Consider the following 21,346-nt stretch of genomic DNA (forward strand, 5'->3'; position numbering starts at 1 on the left):
AGTGAGAGAATAGGAGAGGGGAGAAAGGGAGGGAAGGGGAAAGAGAGAGAGAAACAGAAGCAAAGGGCTCGTGCAGATGGTAGAGAGGCCACAGACCCTCGGAGGGCACCTGGCATTGTGGCAGGCTCAGCAGCACAGAATGACAGAACGTGGAAGGGCTCAGTGGCGGGGAAGCCTGTCCCGGGGAAGTCCTGCCAGAGCCCAGCCCTGCCGCGGTTCTGCCGTCTGTTACTGTTCACACCCAGCTGCTCCCTCTGCTCAGAAAACACACCCTCTGCATCCTTCTTAGTTCACAGGCCGAGGGGAGAGAGTGTTTTTGGTCTATTCAGAGGGAAAACAAACTCAGGGGACAGCAAGTGCTGTGCTTCCCTGGCACAGGAACTTTAATAAAAATGAGTGCAAATGAAAACACGGATTTCCACAGTAAAGAAACTCAGAAAACAGCTTCTGATTACCCCACTAAGGGAGGATAAGAAAGGCTAAGGCAAACGTCATTTATGGGCTGAATTCAGTCCTAGAACAAGTTTCCTTCTGGCTTAGCTTCAATTCCTCAGAGGAACAGGGTGCAGAAGGACCGTCCCACAGGCACCACCATCCCTCTTAGGCAGACCCCACAGGCATTATTTGGGCTCTCATCTGGTTTTTCCTTCTTGTGCTTGTCGGATATTGAAGGGAACATTTCGGTACCACCACTCCCAAAAGAATAATTCAGATAATTTTTTATAAAAATCAGATTCCAGAGGTCTGCTCTACTCAAGATTTCTAGTCAAGGCCTGATCTGGAACCAGATCAGTACCCAGAGCAGTGATGAGACGGCACAAATCAACACTGGAGACATATCTGTCTCACTGGGCTACCCCAACAACATAGAAATGCTGGCATCTTTCACATGGCACTCACAGGGCCATGCCCTTGGGCCAGTTCATGATCACCAAGGCCACAAACCAGACCCATGAGTGGAATGCTGTCCCCATCTTCTCCTTAGAAAGACTGAGAGCTATCCTATAATGCACGTGCTCCAGAAAGAAACATTTCTCAATCTCAATCTTTGTCTCTCATTACAGAGTCTGGGATTTTTATTTCCTCTTTCCTCGGTAGATGCTCAGCTAGCTATTTATACCCAGCTTTCCATTTCTTACATTACATTTTCCCAAGGAGGTAAGACTGTTTGCGAAACAACATCTGAAAAAAGTCAAACACAGTCCTGTGCCAGAAGACATCATTTGATTATCATGCTGGCTCACCAGACATGTATTGATTGCAGAAATGCATACTCTTTTTAATGCAGAGAATTAAGATCCCTCTCATGGAAGAAAGCAAGCCCAGGTGAAGTGGTAGTTGAGCATTTAGTTGCTAACAAACACTAGCATTTCAAATCTACCAGGTGCTCCGTGGGAGAAAGATCTGGTGTTGCTGCTGGGTTTCAACAACTTGGTTCCAAATTATGTGTACCATCGAGTGGGAGCCCACTCACTCACAGCTGACCTTCTAGGGTATTTTCAGAGGCAGTAAATCACACAGGAGAAAACTGCCCCTGGTTCTCCCACAGAGCAGCAGCTGGTGGATTCCAACCCTGTGCCTTTGGGTTGGAAGCATAACTCCTTGCCGCTAAGCCATCAGAGTTCCCCGGCAACTAAACACCCCTACGGGGCAGTTCTATTATGTCTGAGAGGGTCGTCGGGAGTTGGAATCAACTCAACAGCAACAGGTACAGAAAAATGATGAGGATTCAAGTCAAGAGCTGGGCCATTAGAGCTTTTCTCCTTCTGGGGGAGAGAGATAACATTTCTGAGTCGCCTTATTTTCAAATTATTCTGATAATTGTCAGCTAGCCATAATAAGCGGACTTATCTGGCTTTTATGAGATTTCAGGAACAGTACTTGCAAAGGTCACAAGAAAACACACTATTCTTCTACTGACCTGCTTCACATTTATGAATCAAATTGTAAAGGCTTAACCAAAAGGTTCTCGAGGACTTCTGAGCACGATGGCATCAGGAATGCATGTCTCTCAACTTGCTTCCAGCGCTAACATTGAAATGATCAACACAAGATAATAATGGGGAGGGAGCCACCACAGGGGTTACCCCAATACTGGAAATAACAGAAGGTGCCATCAACATGCCAGAAATGTCAGGACATTTCAGCAGATAGGGTCAGATTGAAGAAAAGTACTGTCAACCAAACCACATCTCCCGCTCTTAACAACAGGCTAGCTTCTTGCCAAGTAAGGCTCTGGTGCTCCTTATGTAAAAAAGGCAAGACCCAGACAGGACAAAGGAACAGAGTGCAGACATGGGAAGCCCACAGATTGACACTACTTGCCGTGGAGACTCAGCAGTGTTCCAAAACCATCCTGGTCAGAGAGTTCTTTGTCTAGGGATTTTGATGCTATAACTCACACTGGAATGAAGATTAGATCAAAGAGAAGATGTACTAGGAACAGTGGAGTGGACTCTCCAAACACTAGCAGAACAAAATCATCCAGGAGGAAATGATGCAGAGACTACTGCACATTACGCTCCATTCCCTTCAGGTCACTGGAGTGATACACCCTTGCCCACCTCACTTGAGAAATGGGGGCACAATGCATAAAGTCTATTTAAAAAAGAGTCTGAAACAAACAAGAGCAATACGGCATTCCAAACTCGTGAAAAAGATTTATTACAGGAAATGAAAATAAAACTTCAAGAGCATCTCTTATGTCTCAAGGTGAATGATGAACACATAGAGATGAGGAGTTAAAATAGGAAAAAAAAAAAAAAGAAGGAAGAAAGGTACCGGGGCCAAGAGGCATGAGAAAGAAAATGAGAACCAAATGAAATAATACAAAATCATAATAAATCTAAACATGCTCTACTGAGAATCCTATCTGCATAGGAAACCAGACAAAGTAACATCAATTCTGTGGAAAATGCAATCAGTGATGTGGAAAGCAAACATAAGCCGTTCCTGCAGAAGGAGAGAAAACAAAGAGACCAAAACCATGAGGAGGCGGTGATAACAATGGAGGACGGGTAGGTCATTAAGCACCAGGCAAAATGAAAGCAAAAGAATAGATGAGTGAACTAGAGTCAGGAAAATTTAAAATGCAAGGCCAGAGAAAGAAAGAATCTGAACATAAAAACGGAAGTGGAAATACACAATCCTGGTATCAGATGGATCTTGGCTGAAAGTAGAGACTACCAGAAAGATGTTTATTTGTGTTTTATTGACTATGCAAAGGCATTCAATTGTGAGGACCATAGTAAAGGAAGGATAAATTGAGAAGCACAGGAATCTCAGAACACTTAATTGAGCTCATGTGGAACCTTTCAGATTTGCCTAACAGGGACTGAGAAACTCTATTTTTAACAGGGGCGGGGGGGGGGGAATAAAATAAAAATCTCTTTAAATGCATAATTAGGATGAATTTATAAGGAGAGAAACTATAAAGCTATGATAAGTTACTTTTCCAAAGACCATCTCCTAAAATGGTGACGCTACCAGGTAAAAAGAAGAAGAAACCCCCAAAACTATGTATGATGAATCCAATTTATAAAAGTAGATTATATTGATTTTTATAATTTGAGAGTAAAAGACCACACAAAATCATTCTGGAAAATAATACAATAATTTTAAAAACCAGAACTAAGCTAGTTACCATCCTAGAGGATTAATGAGTCAGTCTTTGCCCTCCAAGAAAAATCTATAATCTCCTCTGAGAAGGCCTCTGAGTATTACTCAATTCTCTCCATATTAGTTACCTCCCCTGGAGCCTCAGGACACCTTGACCTGGGTACCAGGGGTATTTCCACACCTCTACGAAAGGAAACATGGGTGACTATGCAAATCAATGGTAAAAATGGCATCATAGCACAATTAGATTTTAACTCAACCCATGTCTTTTTCATTACGAATGAAAGAAGAAGCTGGAACAAAAATTAGGCCTGTTCAAATGAATATGACTCTCTTTTTTCACTGTACTTGTCAAATCTGAATCATTTAAGAAATTGCTAGGAGAGGTCATTTGAGTTTGTTCCAGGTACTTCTCGTGAGTAAAAGGAAGTCTCCTTGGCAAGCCAACCAATGAAACTTCAGTCATTCCATGGAGTAAGTGGCACAAGAAGAGGAACGACGACACTGGAAGGGTTTTCCATGGAGTTCACGGGCAGAAGTTCACTGTACTCACTGATGAGTAAGGAGGGAGTCTTTCATCAGAGCTCTTCAGCCTTCAGCTCACACTTCCTGTGTCTGAATGTCCCTCAAATCCAAGCTAACTGACTGGTTCAATAAACATTTAAAAGCATCTTACATTGAAAGGAGGTCTTATAGGCTGCTAAGAGCCTCTCAAACTTAGAAATGAAAGGTAAATACTCAATAACCCAATATCTAATCACCAGAAAGGGCCAGAGAGGTGAGATCCAATCACTTTTATGTGGATTAAGTAGTCCTTTAAATGAACTTGCTGAGGATAGAAGAAATTCTTGTGCAAGTATGAAGTTAAATAAGAAGTCAACTCTCATAGTTGATGCCCAGAGAAAAATTACTCGTTTGTATGCAAACATACCACTGGAGTACTTTATTTGTGGGGAATTAATCTCAGTCCCTGCTTCCTGCCTCCCTCCCTTCCCTTCTGCCACCCCAAGGAGGAGCATGAAGCTAATGTGCACACTTCCCCCAGAAACCAGAGGCTCCAGGGAAAAGTGACGTCTTACCCGATCCCAGCTGAAAAACAGGCCCAGTTGGTCAAGTTGTTTCCTCATGTGCTTGATATTACTGTAGAACAAAAAGAGGAAAGGTTTTAGGAGGAGTGTGGGGACTTTGAGGGTGTGATGAGAAACTCGGAAAGTCTAGATTTAACTCAAGAGGGAGTTAAATGTTATTTTTCCTGCAGAAAGTAAGTAAATCACCAAGAATCAATGAGAATATGAACATACAATAAAACTTCTTTTATACAGATGCAAAATCAACTGAAAATGAGATTTGTCTATGGTCTCAGGACTTCTCATTTCCCAGGCCACTCAGATAGGCAACTCCTTTGAAACAAGAACTCCTTCTAATAATAAAAAAAGAAACACAAACTTCTGGCTCATCAATCTACCTGTAATCTGCACAAATTTAAAATTTGCACTTGTTAATTTTAAAAGGATTCAAGATAGAAAAAAAAAAAAGTAATGTACTAATTAGGAAAATCCAAAAGAAAAACTACCTAGTGCTTTCAATAAAAACCTGAAGCGGTCCATCTCTTAAAAAAGAGAGATGAAGGGAGCTCTGGTGGCCTAGTGGCAAGAAGCTGCACTGCAGTCACAGAGGTATGTGGTTTGAATCCACCAGATGCTCTGCTGGAGAAGGAGGGGCAATCTCCTCCTGTACCAGTCAGATCCGATTTGACAGCACACACACAAAAAATAGTAAAATAAAATAAAATGAGAGATGCGGATTGATAGCCTCTTAACATGGAATTAGGAAATCAGTATTTCCTTTTATTTTAAGGGGGGGAAAAAGACTAATACTATTCAGCTATTAAGAAGCATGAAGTCCTAACAAATACTGTGGATAAACTTTGAGGATTGTTATGTGCTGTCAAGTCAAAAATCAACCCATATCTGACCCTCAGTGGGTTTTCAGAGGCAGTAAGTTGCACAGGAGGAGAACGCTCGACCTTCTCTGAAAGGGTAACTGGTGGATTTGAACCACCAGTGCCTTTCGGATCAAAGTGCAGCTTTTTACCACTAGGCCATCAGCACTTTCTTTTGAGGATATTACTAAAAACAAACGTAAAACATCAAACTACCACTGCTGAGTTGATTCTGACTCACAGTAACTCACCAGTGGGTTTCCAAGGCTATAAATCTTTACAGGGAAGACTTTCCATCTTTCTCCCAAGGAGCAGCTGGTGGATTCAAACCATCAGCCTTTCAGTTAGTAGCCAGATACGTTAAGCATTAAACTATGAGGGCTCCTTTGTGGATATTATGTTGCACGGAATATGTCAGTCACAAAACAGCAAATATTGTTTGATCTCCCATATATGAAATCACAGGAATTGGCAAATAGAAACTAAAGGTTGTTACTGTTTATAAGGAATGGGTGGGTAAGAACAAGAACCATGGGAAGTTGTGACTTTCTGTTTAAAGTAAAAAGTATCATTTAAGAGAAATGGTTGCACAAAATTATTTGCAACAGTGAGCTATAAGCATGAAAAAAAATTAATAGCCAAATGTGTTATATAAATTTCTACGAAAAAACAAACAAAAAGCAGTGTTTGATACAGCCTATTATAATCAAACATATTATGGCCTTTCCCCCACCTTGTTTCAGAGTTTTTGGGGCTAAGCACAGTCCAATATACTGGGCCAATATTGATTTTTGTATGTCTTTTCTACGTCCTAGTTTATTTCATAGTACTGAGGAGTCTTTAAAGCTCACAAAGTGGTCATCAAAGTACAACAAATGGAAGCAGCACATGAAGGACTGAGGGTCAGAAACTGAGAGAGGAAGTGGACCATGTGCCCAAATGCTTCCATAAACAGCTGCCTCTTTTGACAGAACGCTGGAAGAACTAGATGGTGCTCTGTTAATAGTAATGAAAGATTTGATTCAAATTTTACTGAATATTGTTCAAAGAGAGGTGGGAAGAGGAAATACGGTGCAGAACTTCCAATTCCCAGGGAATCCAGAATTTCTGAATATACTGAAGCAGGATGAGCCCTGCACCCCTGTAAATACTTTCCTGAGGAAATCTTTAAACATTAACTTTAAATGGTAACTATCTCCTTAAGTAGTCTTTAAAGCAAACAGCAGTTTTGCTTAATTAAAAAGAATGTTGACCTTGAACAGTGCATACTTTTAAAGAAGGCACAAAAATGTCACCGGATTGTAGAAGTACAAATTGCGAACAGCTGTATGTTTTATTGAGTGTATCTTCACCAACCCTCTACCTTTCTCAGCATCATCAGCAAAACAGGAAGACCTTCAACAAGGTAGACTGACTCAGTGACTCTACCACCAAGCTTAAGCATGGTAGAGATCATGAGAATGGCACAGGGTAGGGAAAGATTCTGATCTGTTGTCCATTGAGCTGTTATGAGTCACAGCCCACACAATGGCACCCAACAACATCTTTAAAAATTAAAAAAATAAAGCAAAAGAATGAATTCATTCAATTGTACCCTCTTTCAGATGGAAAGTGGAAAAATCATCAAAAAGCTCTGAGTAATTTCTGATAAGCTATTAACAGTTCATTTCGTTCCAAGCCCTCTGCTAAGCACTTGGCAGATAAACGCTTAATCCTTACCCAGGCATAAGGGGAAGGTCTTAGACGATTGCACTTTTGCAGATAATAAAAATGAGGTACAGAGAGGTTAACGGATTTGCTTCAGGTGATTACCTATCAAGATAGAAAGGAACGATTTTTACCTAAATGTAACTTGTGGTTTTCTCCCTTTCTTATTTTTATTTTACTTTTTATTTCTTCTACATTTAATTCGATTTTTTTTGTTGATGAGAACATAGACAGCAAAGCATATGCCAACTCAACAGTTTCTACATGTACAACTTACTGGCACTGATTAAATTCACATTGTGCAGTTCTCCTTGTCTGAGTTCTCTCATTGGCATAAATTCACTGTTCCCTGAGATTTCTGTCTAATCTTTGGAGCTGTTATCAAGTTGATCACATAGAAATAGTTTTTAAAAGAGTATAATGCTCAAGGCAGATTTTTCCTGCCTCTCTCAGTTAAGCTAAATTACTGTTCCATTTTAAGATGACTTTAGGTTAAAGATTATCACGGGGGAGCTCTGGTGGCCTAGTGGGGGAGCTCTGGTGGTCTAGTGGCAAGGAGCTGCAACTACAATCCCAGAGGTGCACGGTTCGAATCCACCAGATGCTCTGCTGGGAAAAGGAGGGACAATCTCCTCCTGTACCAGTCAGATCTGATTTGACGGTACACGCACATAAAAATAATAAAATTAAAAGATTATCTCAGGGCAACAGTTTCAGTGGTCTGTCTACACTCTATGGTGTCAGAAAATCCAAATTATGTAAGAATTTGAAATTCTGTTCTACATATCCCCCCTTTTGACTAAGATTTTCCAATGGAATAAAAATGTTCAGTCCTGGTAGCTAAGCACTATCTAGTTCTTCTGGTCCCTTGGCAGTTAGTTGTTCATGGAAGCATTTAGCCACATATTCCATCTTTTCCACCTATTCCTGTCTCTTTTTCTTCCTTTGCAGCTCTAGATGAAGAGACTAACTGTGCCTGGGATAGTCATTTGCAGGTCTTTAAGAAGCAGGAGCTCTGATGGCCTAGTGGCAAGAAGCTGTGCTTCAATCCTGAAGGCATGCAGTTCGAGGCATTAGCTGCTCCGAGGGAGAAGGATGGGCAATCTCCTCCTGTGCAATTAACTGCCTTTGGAAACCCACTGGAGGCTCAGCTCTGGGTCAGTTCTGACTCTACAGTACACAACAACATGCAATGAACTAGGAGGTAGACCAGATGAACATAATACTTTATTAGGCCAGTTAACTGAGATATCCTGTGGCACTACGACCCTAAACTGTCAAAACAAGGAAAAGTAAGTTCTACAAGATGTTTGGTTATATACAAGCAACAGCCTCAGCAACTACTCTCTTTTCATTATCATTGTTGTAAACATATCTAAAATACAACTTTTGCTAATTTATCCTTTTATAGGCTCACAGCTTATGACAACAGTTACAGTAACTGGAGGTGGAACTTTGTCTTTGGTATTGCTGTTGTTAGGTGACATCAAATGGACTCTGATTCACAGCAACCCTAGGAACAAGATATCAAGGCCCATCCATGCTGCACTGAGAAATTGTGACACATTCACACAATAGAATACTACGCAGCACTCAGGAGCAAAGATTTCGAAAATTAATACATAACTTGGGAGGGTCTACAGAGCATTATGCAGGGGGAACTAACTCAGTCTCATAAAAACAAATACTGTATGAGAACATTATTGTATAAATAGAAAGATAACTAGTAAAAAATCAAACAAAATCCTATTCTGTACCACCCTCACTCTCTCTACCATGCCCAAGCCCACTGTTAACCCACCTTGTTGAGGGTCTTCCTCTTTTTCTCTGACCCTCTGCCTTTCCTAGCACGGTATCTTTTTCTGAGGACTATCCCTTCCTAACAACATGACCAGAGCATATAAGACAAAGTTTCACCATCCTTGCTTCTAAGGAGCACCCTGGTTGCAATTCCTCCAAGATAAAACTTGCTAGTTCTTTTTGAAGTGTATGGGATCTTCAGTACTCTAACACCATGATTCAAAAACATTGATTCTTTTTCTGGCATCCTTATCCACTGTCCTAGTCTTTGAATGGACATTATTGCTCTTTAGCACTTTGGAGAAGTCCATGACAGCTGACTTTCTCAATGAAACATGACATTTGGTTTCTTGACTGCTGTTTCCATGGGTGTTGCTTGTGGGCTCAAGTAAAAGGAACTAGATGAAAACATCAATCTTCTTTATAATTATCATGAAGTTGCTTATTGGCACACTTGTGAGAATTTATTTCTTTTTCCTCATGAAAGAAAATGATCAGAAAACAAATAATAAAACAAATGATTGTAATTTGGTTTTAGCTGTATCTTTCATCTCTAAGGGATCACAGCTAAACACATCAACAGAGAACTGCCAGATGTGCAGGCTGAGTTTAGAAGAGGTTGTGGTACTAGGGATATTATAGCTAATGTTAGATGGATCTTGGCTGAAAGCAGAGAGTACCAGAGGAATGTCTATCTGTGCTTCATTGATTATGCAAAGGCTTTTGACTATGTGGATCACAACAAGCTGTGGCTGACTCTGAGAAGAATGGGAATCCCAGAACATTTGACTGTGCTTATGTGAAACCTATACTTGGAACAAGAGGCAGTCATCAGAACAGAGCAAGGAGACACTGAATGGTTCAAAATTGGGAAGGGTGTCCACCAGGGATGTATTCTGTGTCCATACCTTTTTAATCTATATGCAGAACAGATCATCTGGTACGCTGGGTTGTACGAGGAGGAATGTGGCAACAGGATTGGTGGAAGATTCATCAACAACCTGGGTTGTGCACATCACACAATCCTGCTTGCTGAAACTGAGGAGGACCTGAAGAACTTGCTACTGAAAGTCAAGGACTACAGCCTTCAATACAGATTGAAGCTCAACATTAAGAAAACAAAGATTCTCACCACTGGGCCAAATGGCAACATCAGTATGGATGGTGAAGAGATTGAGATAGTTAGCAGTTTTAGTTTACTTGGCTCCACAGTCAACATCTTGGTATCAGCAGCCAGGAAATCAGAAGACAAATTGTACTGGGAAAGTCAGCTGTTAGGTACCTCTCTAGAGTACTGAAGAGCAACGATGTCAGGCTGGAGACTAAGGTGCACCTGATCTGGGCTATAATCTTCACAATTGCGTGCTATGCATCAGAGAGCTGGACAGTGACTAGGGATGATAGAAAGAAAACTGATGCCTTTGAGCTGTGGTGCTGGAGAAGAGTGTTGAATCTACCATGGACTGCTAGGAGAACAAACAGGTTTGTTCTGGAGAGGGTTAAGTGGGCTGTTCCTTAGAGTCAAAGATTCTGAAGCTTCATCTGACTTACTTTGGGCATGCTGCAAGGAGAGTGGAGGGATGGCACAGGAGAGGAATACCCTTGATGAGACGGATCGATTCAGTGACTGGGGTAGTGAGAGTAGGTGTGTCGGAGACAGTGAGGTTGGCACAGGACAGAGCAGGGTTTAGGGCTCTTGTATACAGGTTTGCAATGAGTCATAAGTGACTCAATGACACACAACAACAACAACATTCTTACAAAAATGATGCCAACTTAGTTAAGCTGTCAGACATAGTTACTTCCAGACCCAATAAGGAAAAGAAATTGAGTCTTTCTTGAGTCATTATTGTAAGCTAAGGATTTTCGAGTCTCTTTTGCGACAAGTAAGAATTGTTATGTTTGTGATCATTACCGTGATTATTGGTGTTAGGCGGAGTACATAACTCATAGCAACCCCATGAACAGCCGGCCTGAACCCTGCCCTGTCCTGTGTCATCCTCATCATTTCTGACACACTGGAGACCACTGCTGAAGTCCATTTCATTGAGGGGTCTTCCTCTCTCACTTTGACTCACCATTCTTGCCTCCAAAGAGCACTCCGGCTGCACCTTCTCCAAGACATATTTGTGTGTTCTTTTAGCCGCCCATAGGATGGATGTTCAATGCTCTTCTACAACACCACAGCTCAAAGGTATCAATTCTTTTCTGTCATCCTTATTCACTGTCCAGCTCTGAGATGCACAGCAAGTAATCAGAAAGTCCAAGGCCTGAATCAGATGCATCTTATTCCTCAAAGTGACATCAGTACTCCTCAATAATTTGGAGAAGTCCCTAGCTGCAGATTTTCCCAGTGCAATATGTCTCCCAATTTCCTGACTGTACCAAGGGTGTTACTGTGGATCCATGTAGGAGGAAGTTGTTGACAGTTTCGATCTCTTCTCCATCCATCATGATGTTGCCAATTGGTCCAGTGGTAAGAATCTTTTGTTTTCTTGACCTTTTATTTTTTATTTGGCTGTGTACCGTCAAATTGGATCTGACTGGTACAAAAGGAGATTGCTCCTCCTCCAGCAGAGCATCTGGTGGATCTGAACTGTGTACCTCCGGGACTGCAGTGCAGCTTCTTGCCACTACGCCACCAGAGCTCCCTTGTTTTCTTGGCACTGAAATGCAATCCACGCTCAGTATACAGATTGAATAAAGTGAAAGTACAATGAAAGGATATAGTCCTGACACACATCCTTCCTGAATTTAAACCATGCAGAATCCCCTTGTTCTATTCAAGTAACTGCCGCACTCTATGCCTCAGTCTATGCCTGAGCAAAATTAAGTGTTTGGAGTTAATATTCATCGAAAGGTTAGTCACAATATATTCTTACCCACTTTTTATTGAGTTTGACTTTGCATGCTCAACAAAATACATAGGCAGACATCTTCCAGGTATTCTTTGCTTTAAGCAACAATATTTACTTACTATGATTATACTTATTCCTTTTCTATGATGAGCACATAATCAAGATGTGGGACTACAAGACGAAGATGGCATCAGGGTTGCAGGAAGGCACATTAGCAACCTTGAAAATGCAGATGACACAACCTTGCTTGCTGAGCACGACGAATACTTGAAACATCTAGTGATGCTGGATAGCCAATGTCAGCAGTGATTTCCATCAACCCATGTCTTCTTCTGAATCCTGCCTGAGTTTCTGGCAGTACCTTTTTTTTTCTTTCTTCTATATTCAGTCTATCATTTTTTAAATTTTATAGTGGCTTACTTACAAAGTTTGTATACATTGTTTTTCACACCTGATCTTTCCCACGTCCTCAGGTAACTCTTCCCTCCACGCAGCCCAATCATATGGCCCCCTTTGATCATAAGGGGCCTTTGAGCACACTTTGGAAGCTGTCCTGGCTTTTTTAACAGTGAGGCTGGGAATGTGTTCCTGCTTGGAGAAAGCCACACCTGGGTGAAAGCTGCCATATATTTCATGTTGAGGGCCTAAGTTCCTCTAGTTTCTAAATGCAACAACAAAAAAATTAACAGACTCTTTGGAGAAAATGATAGAGAATCTGCGTGTGGGTCACACTACGAAGACAAGGATGAAAAGCATCACAGAAATGTAATAAATGTGATCCTTGCCCTTTTCTCTTCCAAATGCAAATAACTCAAAGGGGAGAATAACTTTGTAAATAACAAAGCACCAAAAAGAACACACAGATCAAAAGTCTAAATGTCTTTGTTATCTCTTAGATAAGAATACAGCAATGCTAAAAGAGAAACATCAATAATATAGACAGAATTTGTGTACTATTTGCCAGACTGACATGTTTTGATTTATTTGCTTTGCTTGCAATTTCTTGTACATGGGTTTTAGAAAAAGGTTTAAAGGTTTCTGAATCTAAGTGTCTGAACGGACAGTAAATACATACCTTTGGGTCCAGCTTTCTGGATGCAAATTTCTCTCAATAGCTGCATTTTCGGCAGGCAATCCAAATGCATCCCATCCCATGGGATTGATGACCTGGTTCCCAGAAGAGAAAATTGTTAAGCCTCTATCAGTATTCTTTGCAAGCAGAAAATAGCATTCTTCTCAACTAAAGTGTATTAACCCTTTCTGGACCATTTTAAACTATGCTTATAAAACCTGTTGGCTACCTGTTGTCGTAAGCGTAGAAGCCTTTGGTTGAACACCAAAGTGTGTTCAGAACTCATCTCGGAATGTGCAATTTCATCGCTTCTCGGCCTTTTGGCTTAGACAAAGTGGAATGTGCAATTTCTGTGAATACTTTGTACTTTCTTCTTATTGTCTGCACTTTCTGTGACGAGCTCGAATTACTTTTCCAAAGAATAATTTCATTTCAGAAATATGCATATATAAAATGTACAGTTATTCAATATACTGAATATTTTCAATTAAATAGCTGTACTGTTCAATGTAGTAGCTACCAACTATCTATTTTATTAAAGTAAAAACCCCTCACTCATACTGGGTACTATTCAAGTGTCTAACAGCCGCTCATGTGGGGCAGGACTGAAGGCTAACACTGCAGATACAGAATACACCCACTGCTGGCAGAACCTGCTCTTGAACAGCACTGCCCTGGAAAATCACAGGACTGAAGGGCCGACTGGTAGCTCCATGGAGTTCATCTCTGCACTGACCAAAATCTAGGATCTCTCAGCTCTCCTTCCTAACGGGACTGGAGACATTTTTCCACAATGAATTGCCTGAATCAAGCACAGCTTGGTGCACAGGACGCAGAGACTGGCCTGGGCTTGTCCCAGAGACAACAGCTGTTCTCCTCTTCTCCTACATCTTTTCCCCCAAAATAAAGTACCAGTTGTTTTTGCCATTGTGAATGTTGCTCTCTTCATTTCTCCCTAAAGTTCATTTCCTTTTTCTCTATCAATAAGAAAGGAACATTCTACTCCTCCTCAAACAGCTAGACATATGGAAACTGAGAAAAGAATGCGGGGGGGGGGGGAGTTACAAAGGTATCCTATAGAATAATTTTTGAGACAGATGATAGCTAAATAATTAATCAAGTTGTATATAGGTCTGACACTAATTCCCAAAGTTTCCTATATTTCTAAATCAATTGCAAATTGCTAGCTATCATAGTCAGAATCAACTTAATGGACACAACAACTATGCTTTTAGTAAAGAAACTGTTGCACATGTCATTACCCCATCGCCTCTCAGTCGTCTCATATGTGAAATGGGGATAACAACAGTAACTCATCAGAAGGGAGCTCTGTAGACAGAGTCGTCCTGCTGATCCAAGGGGGCGTTTCTCTCGTGCTGAGAGGTGGAGGGAGAAAGATGGGCAATCTCCTCCCTTGCAATTTACAACCTTCAAAAACGTCCTAGAGGATCAACTACGAGTCAGTTCCTACTTAACGGAAGTAAGTTGAGATGAGATCTCATTAGATTGTTGTGTTGAGTAGTGGAGTTATATATAAATAGAGTTTAGAGCAAATGCGTGCCATACAGTAAAATGATGTATATTGGGTTAACTATTCTTTTTATGACTAAAAATTATTATAGGTCAACTAGTGGACAAGTGTATTATTTGTCCAAGCAAATAGACATCTGTGGTTTCATAAGGTTGTTTGTTTTAAAGAGAAAGAAGCCTTCTCTAAAGATTTTAAAGATCCCAAACACAGTCTCCTAAAGTGCTAGATATCCACAAAGATAGAGGCAGGAGAGGCAGAGGACATGGCTCTGTGCATGGGATCTGGAACTCTGTCCATCTGGCGGGCGGGAGGAATAGCAGGAGGGGCTGTTCTCTCCTCCCTCATCTCTGTTTCCGAAGTCACCTCTTGCCAGCCTCTGCCAGCAGCAGCACCGGCTCCAAGATAGGTGACAAGGATGACCGGAAGCAAGCTCGCCAAGGGTTTTTAATACTTGTATTTGGACAATGTCCAAATCGCATAACATCCTATTATGCAGAACACATCATGGGCACTAAACATTGCATATCTCTAATTTTTAATCACTTCATATAAAACATGCCCACTCTCCAAAGAAGGAAGCACAAGATCGCAGTGCTCAAAGAGGCTTTTGAGATATATCCCTCTCCCCTTTTTTCTGACAGTTTAAGAAACTGCAGCCCAGAGAGAGTGAGCAGCCTGGCTCGGGTCCACTAGCAGCAATTTCCTTATCAAGAATAGGCTAGTGAGACATTTTTTCTTCAAATAGATGACAGTCCCAGCTCAGCCACCGCTTTGGCAGCAAGTTCTCGCAAGCGAACTTAGAGGCTGTGAACAGGAATGACAATGTGAAGTGTGTGCTGTGGCATCAGAGGACAGCCTTGGAAGGACAGGCTCCGCCTACGTCAGGAAAGACATCTGCTATTTGTTTGTCGTTTTGCTGAGAACCTAAGCGTTTACTCAAATACTTTTCCTTGTGATGATGATGATGATGATGAACATTCAGAAGCACTAGCTGGTGACACCACCTCATCGTCCATGTGTAACAGAGTGGGGCATTTTCACCTGAAGAAACAGGTCTTGTTTTCTTTTAAGAATCATTTCTTTTTCTAGATTATAGAAGTAATGCATCTTCACTGTAGTTAATTTGGTCAACAGAGAAAAGTATTCAGCAGAAAATAAAACCTATCAAATATATCTACCATATAGCCTTGTAGAACCAATTAAATGTAAATTGACATCCAATTTCCCCCCCGCCACCCACCCTGGTATCCTGTTCATCGTCTATACAATACAGGTATATGTGTGTATCTTTTTTAAATTTTAAACCTTAATGAGATGCCAATTTACCCCTATTAGAATGGCAATGAGAAGGGGAGGGAGAAATTGGAGAACAAGTATTGCCAAAGTTAAGGAGAAACTAGAACTTTCACCCATTTTTGGTGAGAATGTAAAATCGGGCAGCCACTGTGGAAGAGTCTGACAGCTTGTCAAAGGGTTGAACACATTATCAGCCTACGGTATCAGCTTATTGGTATCAGCAATACCAATCCTGGGAATACATTCATAAGAAATGAAAGCAGGAGCACAAACAGAAGCAGTACTTTCCACAACAGCTGAGGAGGGAAACAACTGAATCATTCATCAACAGCTGAATAAATAAGTAAAGGATGGTATATGCACACAGTGGAACATTACACAAGAAAGAGAAATGAAGCCTTCGTATATAGCACAAAATGGATGAAATTTGAAGACATTATGCTAAGTCTCAAAAGAAGAAACAGTGCATGATCTCACTTGTGTGAAATTAGCAAATGTACATACATATATCACACACACACACACACACACACACACACACACAGACAGACACGAGTTTGTTAATGGTTACCGAGCATGAGAGGGAAGAGGACAGGAGAGGCTCCTGCTTATATCAAAGTGATGTTCAGGGGAGCTTTGGTGGCCTAGTGGCAAGGAGCTGCAACTACAATCCCAGAGGTGCACGGTTCGAACCCACCAGATGCTCTGCCGGGGAAGGAGGGACAATCTCCTCCTGTACCAGTCAGATCTGATTTGACGGTACACACACACAAAAATTAAAAAAAAAAAAAAAAGTGATGTTCAGTTGATGTTAATGGTGGCGGGGTGTTTGGATGAGGAGAGCGATAATCAGTGCCACTGAGCTGCAAACGTGGAAGGTTTCGGGCCGGCAGGGGACGTGGTGCAAATGTACTCATGTAATATAAAGAAAGGGAGAAAAGTGCAGTATCTTTATACATATATTCCCCAAGTACATCCTCTCTACGCAGTGATAGGAACCTGACTAGACAAATCTCAATCGGGTTCTTTTCCTCTTGCTAAGTGGGGTAGACTCAAAGTGCTTCAGCCTCCCAAAGAGCATCCTTGCCTTTTTCTGGGAATCTGACCCTCCAGCGTCACTTAGTCCTGGTGGGCTCTGCCAAGCTCAGAAACCAGGCACTGGCATCACAGGGAGGCATGTGCCTAAGGCTGGGCCAATCAGAGGTCTTCTCCTCACATGTCTGCAACCTGGTGGCAGGCGGTGGGTAGTGGGTTGGGGCGTTATTCCCTCCTTGGTCTGGAGTTGTAAGGACAAAAGCCCAGGGCTCCAGATGGCCCTGCCTCCGACCCTGTGGAGATGTCTTAAAAAATAAAGATGGAGTGTGAAGAGAAGCAGAAATAGGTGATGGGGAGAGAGGGGGCTAATGTCCTTCAAGGAACTGATCTTAACTCCTAGTGTGCCTGGTTCCTAAAATCTTTCCTTTCATTCTGTTAATTACAGCCAGATTTAAAAAAAAAAAACCAACACAAAAACATCCCTCTTCTTTTTGCTTACGCCATCCTGAGTTGGGTTTCTGTCTCTGGTAGTGAAGAATCTGAAGGAAAACGAACACCTTTGGGATAAGCTTTCTTTTGAGTGTGACTTGATCCACATGTGACAATCAGTTTCCTACCTTAACTGTTAAGCTTCACAGTTTTTTATTTATTTTTTATTTTTTTTTTCATTTGCAAGAGTGTAGCTGTGGTCTTTTGTTTTTTTTAAAAAAGCTCAGTCTGGGAGATAAGTGCTGAATTACTAGAAAGTTCTGTAACACTTCCACAGACAATACCTGAGTTGAGCTTCCAGCTGCGCTTTAACTTCTCCTACAGCTGCTTCATTGGCAGGATAACGTGACTGTTGTGTAACCATGCAACGAGGATGGGAAAAGTTAATTACCACTTGGTGTCTTTGCTGGAACTGCCAAAATGGCACCTGTTCAATGTTTCTGCCTATTAACATTCTGTTTAGTTGGTACCATCCACATTTTTAAAGTAAGTCAATACAGAGACTGTCATTTGAGAAATATTGAGAAATAAAAAAAACTCCACACCCCAAAGATTGAGTTTATGTAATACACATTTCTGTTTTTGTTTTCAAGTGGAAATAACATTTTTTTTACAAAAAAATAGGATATTCTTAGCTTATATACTATTGAGCCTAGGAAAATAAAGTGATAAAAACGTTGAAATTTCATATTTAATATTCTTGCAAAAAGTTAACCAAAGCCAAATGTCCTCCCTAGAGAGAATGGCTTGATGTGCCAATCGTGGTAATGGGTACCCATGGTGGACAGTGTTGGCTGGAGCTTCCCGACTAAATGAAGCCTGGAAGCTGGAGCGGCATCCACTTCTGAGATGGCTTGCCTCCGGAAACTCTGTGTACGAACAGTGCTCAGGCCTTTCGTTCATAGGGTTGCTATGAGTCGTCTATGACTCGACGGCATCAAACAACAACAACAGAGAGAATAAAAGAGTACTAATTTTGGCAAAGTTCTTTTAGCATCTTGATTATGGTAAGGGATTCCATCATTTTTAGACCCTGAGTTTCCCAGCACTCCAGGGATCAAGTGTAGATCTCATACTTCTGCTATGATTCAGCCAAGAGGGAAAAGGAACAGAGACTGGCAGTATTACTAAAGGCTAAAGCTGGTCTCTCCGCCCCTCCCAATAGCACCTACTTTCTGGTTGTGTATTATGATCGCGTTCTTCCTCAGAAGCAAGGGTGGTGATACTATGTCACATACTTTGGGCATCTTAACAAGAGGCGCCAGGTCCTGGAGGACACAATTCTTGGAAAATCAGAGGGTTAAGAAAGAGGAAGATTTTTTTTTTAAATTTTTTTTAATGGGCAGAGACTATGTCCCCCCATGAAGCGACTGATGAGCTTGAAAGACTAACCTTTCAGTTAGCTGGCCAACATGGACTGCACAATCATTCCTTTGTTCCTCCTTTTCACAAGCTGTATCTGGTATGTATGCTGGCCTAGACAATGTATTACTGAGTTTTGCCTGATTTTTCAAGTTTTGTATCATTGAATCCTATTGCATGTATGCCTTCTATGCCTTGTTTCTTTTGCTCAACAAAACATTTGTTGTTAGATAAAAAAAATAAATAAATAAAAAAGACAGGAAGAACCTTAGCCACATGGATTGATATGGAGACAGAAACAATGGGCGGAGGCACAACAGAAACGGGGAGAAATGGTGCAGGGCTGAGAGGGCCGTCATGAGTCAGTCTAGTCAAGAGCATTTAACCACAACATCAGGTTATGAGGAGGAGTCAATCCCTGGAGAGAGACAACGTACTTGGTAAGAAGAGGGTCAGCAATAAAGAAAATGAATAGAACGCTTGTTTGCACATTTTATTTGTGCTAAATAAACCATAAAAACTGAAAGAAGAAGAAGAAAAAAAGAGGGTCAGAAAGAAAAACCACCCCAACCCAACAATGACGGCCCTCAGTGACACAGTGAATGTACCAATGGGCTCAGGAATAGCAGGGCTCGTGTGGACGGGGCAGAACTGGCCAGTGTCCTGCTCTGTCATACACGGGGCTGCTCAGAATCGAAGTCAACATAACAACATCGAGCAACATCTCAGCCACTTATTTTTCCAACCTCATTCACGTCTTGGTCTCTTAAGCATCATTCAGATCAAACACCTCTATTTGACGTAGATGTTACTCATTTTCTTTGTCCTTGGTCATGTTATGTCTGACCACAGTTGAAATCATTCCTCAGAACCCTACTCTCCTTTTTGGTTTGAAAACTCCTATTTCTTTCTTCCTAGGCCTAGTCCACAGGGGGTTAGGCTGCTAACCCAAAGGTGTCATCTCTCTGGCAGTTCCAATCTACTGGCAGCTCCTTAGGACAAAGATAGGCAATCTCCTCCATGCAATAAACAGCCTCAGAAAGGCAACGGGAAGTCGGCCACGTCTGCCATAGTTTCTGAATTAACTGTTCTCATAGCTCACGTCTGCCAACCAGGAAATTTATCCCCCAAAATATCAGAACCGTTGTTCATAGGTCGCTCCAAGTTATAGGTGACTTAATGGCACATAACAACAACATCTAGATTTATATTCTGGGACTCATCTGGAATCTTTCCATTCTTAACTACTTCTCAGATTTGAGTGTTTGTTTCATGGATATGACTTTAGAATATTTTTCCGAATATCTGACATATTTTCGCATCTGTTGAAGTAAATGACATTGAAATGCACACATTTGGTTCCATGGTTTAGAGGATTAGAGTCATGGTTTTATGGGCATACCAGTTAACTGGCCTAGCAATGTGCTTCTGCTCTATCTCCTAGTTTGATGCATAGTTTCTAGGCTATTTACAGAGTTGCAAGTGGCCATCCAAGGCCACAGAAGTTGGTCTCTACCTGGAATAAGAAAGGAAGTCAGGCACAGGAAGAGGATATGGAATGAATGGCCAATTGCCACTATGAACAACGGCCTCCTTGGCCATGGGACCTGAAGAACTATGTAATGGCTGGCTACCCCAGTGAATGTTCCATAGAAGAGTCCTGACAAAAAGGGAGGGAAATGCAGACTAATAATTCAAATTCTCATGGACTTCAGGCTTTCTGGAGTCATGGGGGCTGGATAAACCCCTGAAATGATTGTCCTTAACATAGTCTTCAAAACTTGTATCAAAAATACCACCTAACGTCACCTTAAAACCTAACAATAGTTTGGCTTACCTTGTTAAATAGGTCTAGAAGATTATGCTCTTTTAAGAATTCTCCACGTTATCAAATTGGCAATAGCAACTCAAAGAATTAAATAAAAAAAAAACTTTAAAAAAAAAAAAAAAACCCTAAGGGGCAGTTAGTCTAGGTTAGTGAGGGAGAAACAAGGCATAAAAGGACAACGACAAAGATAGAAAAAGAAAATGAGACTAGCTGAAAAACTCAAAGAAAGGGCACTCAAGTGTAGAAACCAGTGACTTAGTTTGATGGCTATCTTGGCAGCAACAACAAAAATAAATAAAATTTAAAGAAAAAAGAAAAGACCTATGTACTGATTGGAAAGATGGAAATGTGACATCACAAAGTATGGCAGAAGACTACTAACTATCATTATAATATAATAAACGTAAAAATATTCAGAGACAAAATTAATAAAGTCCTGGTAGCCTTAACCTGGAAATCCATGAAGTAAACATCCAAAGTCTGAAAAACTCTTGTTTCTTGTAAGTATTTAAATTTGGGTGAGAAGACAAGAGGTCAATGAAACCGCCTGGCACTCACAACAGCAAGAAGCCACCGCCTGAGATGGGAGAGACCCAGGGAGGAGGCAATGTTAGCAGAGTCCAAGGCTGAGGTCAGCTGCAGAAGGTGAAGTAGGCTGGGTCAGCCAAGGTGAAACTGGATTGAAGGAGGAGAAGTTAACCAATCAGAGAGAAGAAATTCCCTGGCTTCCCCACCGACTGCCATCCAAGCTAGCCAGGGTTTCCTATTATCCAAAACCTGCTAGAGGTCAGCTAAGACCAGACCACAT

General features: G+C 41.3%; 1 protein-coding gene across 1 annotated transcript in view; it reads right to left on the minus strand.

Annotated features, from left to right (window-relative positions):
• LARS2 (leucyl-tRNA synthetase 2, mitochondrial) overlaps positions 1–21,346 on the minus strand; it is a 162,800-nt gene that overhangs the window by 122,578 nt on the left and 18,876 nt on the right. Inside the window, exons 3-4 of the mRNA XM_006892970.1 lie at positions 13,001–13,092; positions 4,698–4,758 (exon numbers count right to left, since the gene is read on the minus strand). Coding sequence (XP_006893032.1) covers positions 4,698–4,758; positions 13,001–13,092 — 153 coding nt within the window. The remainder of the gene's footprint in view (positions 1–4,697; positions 4,759–13,000; positions 13,093–21,346) is intronic.

Source organism: Elephantulus edwardii, unplaced genomic scaffold (assembly GCF_000299155.1).
Source record: "Elephantulus edwardii isolate Elephantulus edwardi_28Jun2011 unplaced genomic scaffold, EleEdw1.0 scaffold00121, whole genome shotgun sequence".
Classification (NCBI taxonomy): domain Eukaryota; kingdom Metazoa; phylum Chordata; class Mammalia; order Macroscelidea; family Macroscelididae; genus Elephantulus; species Elephantulus edwardii.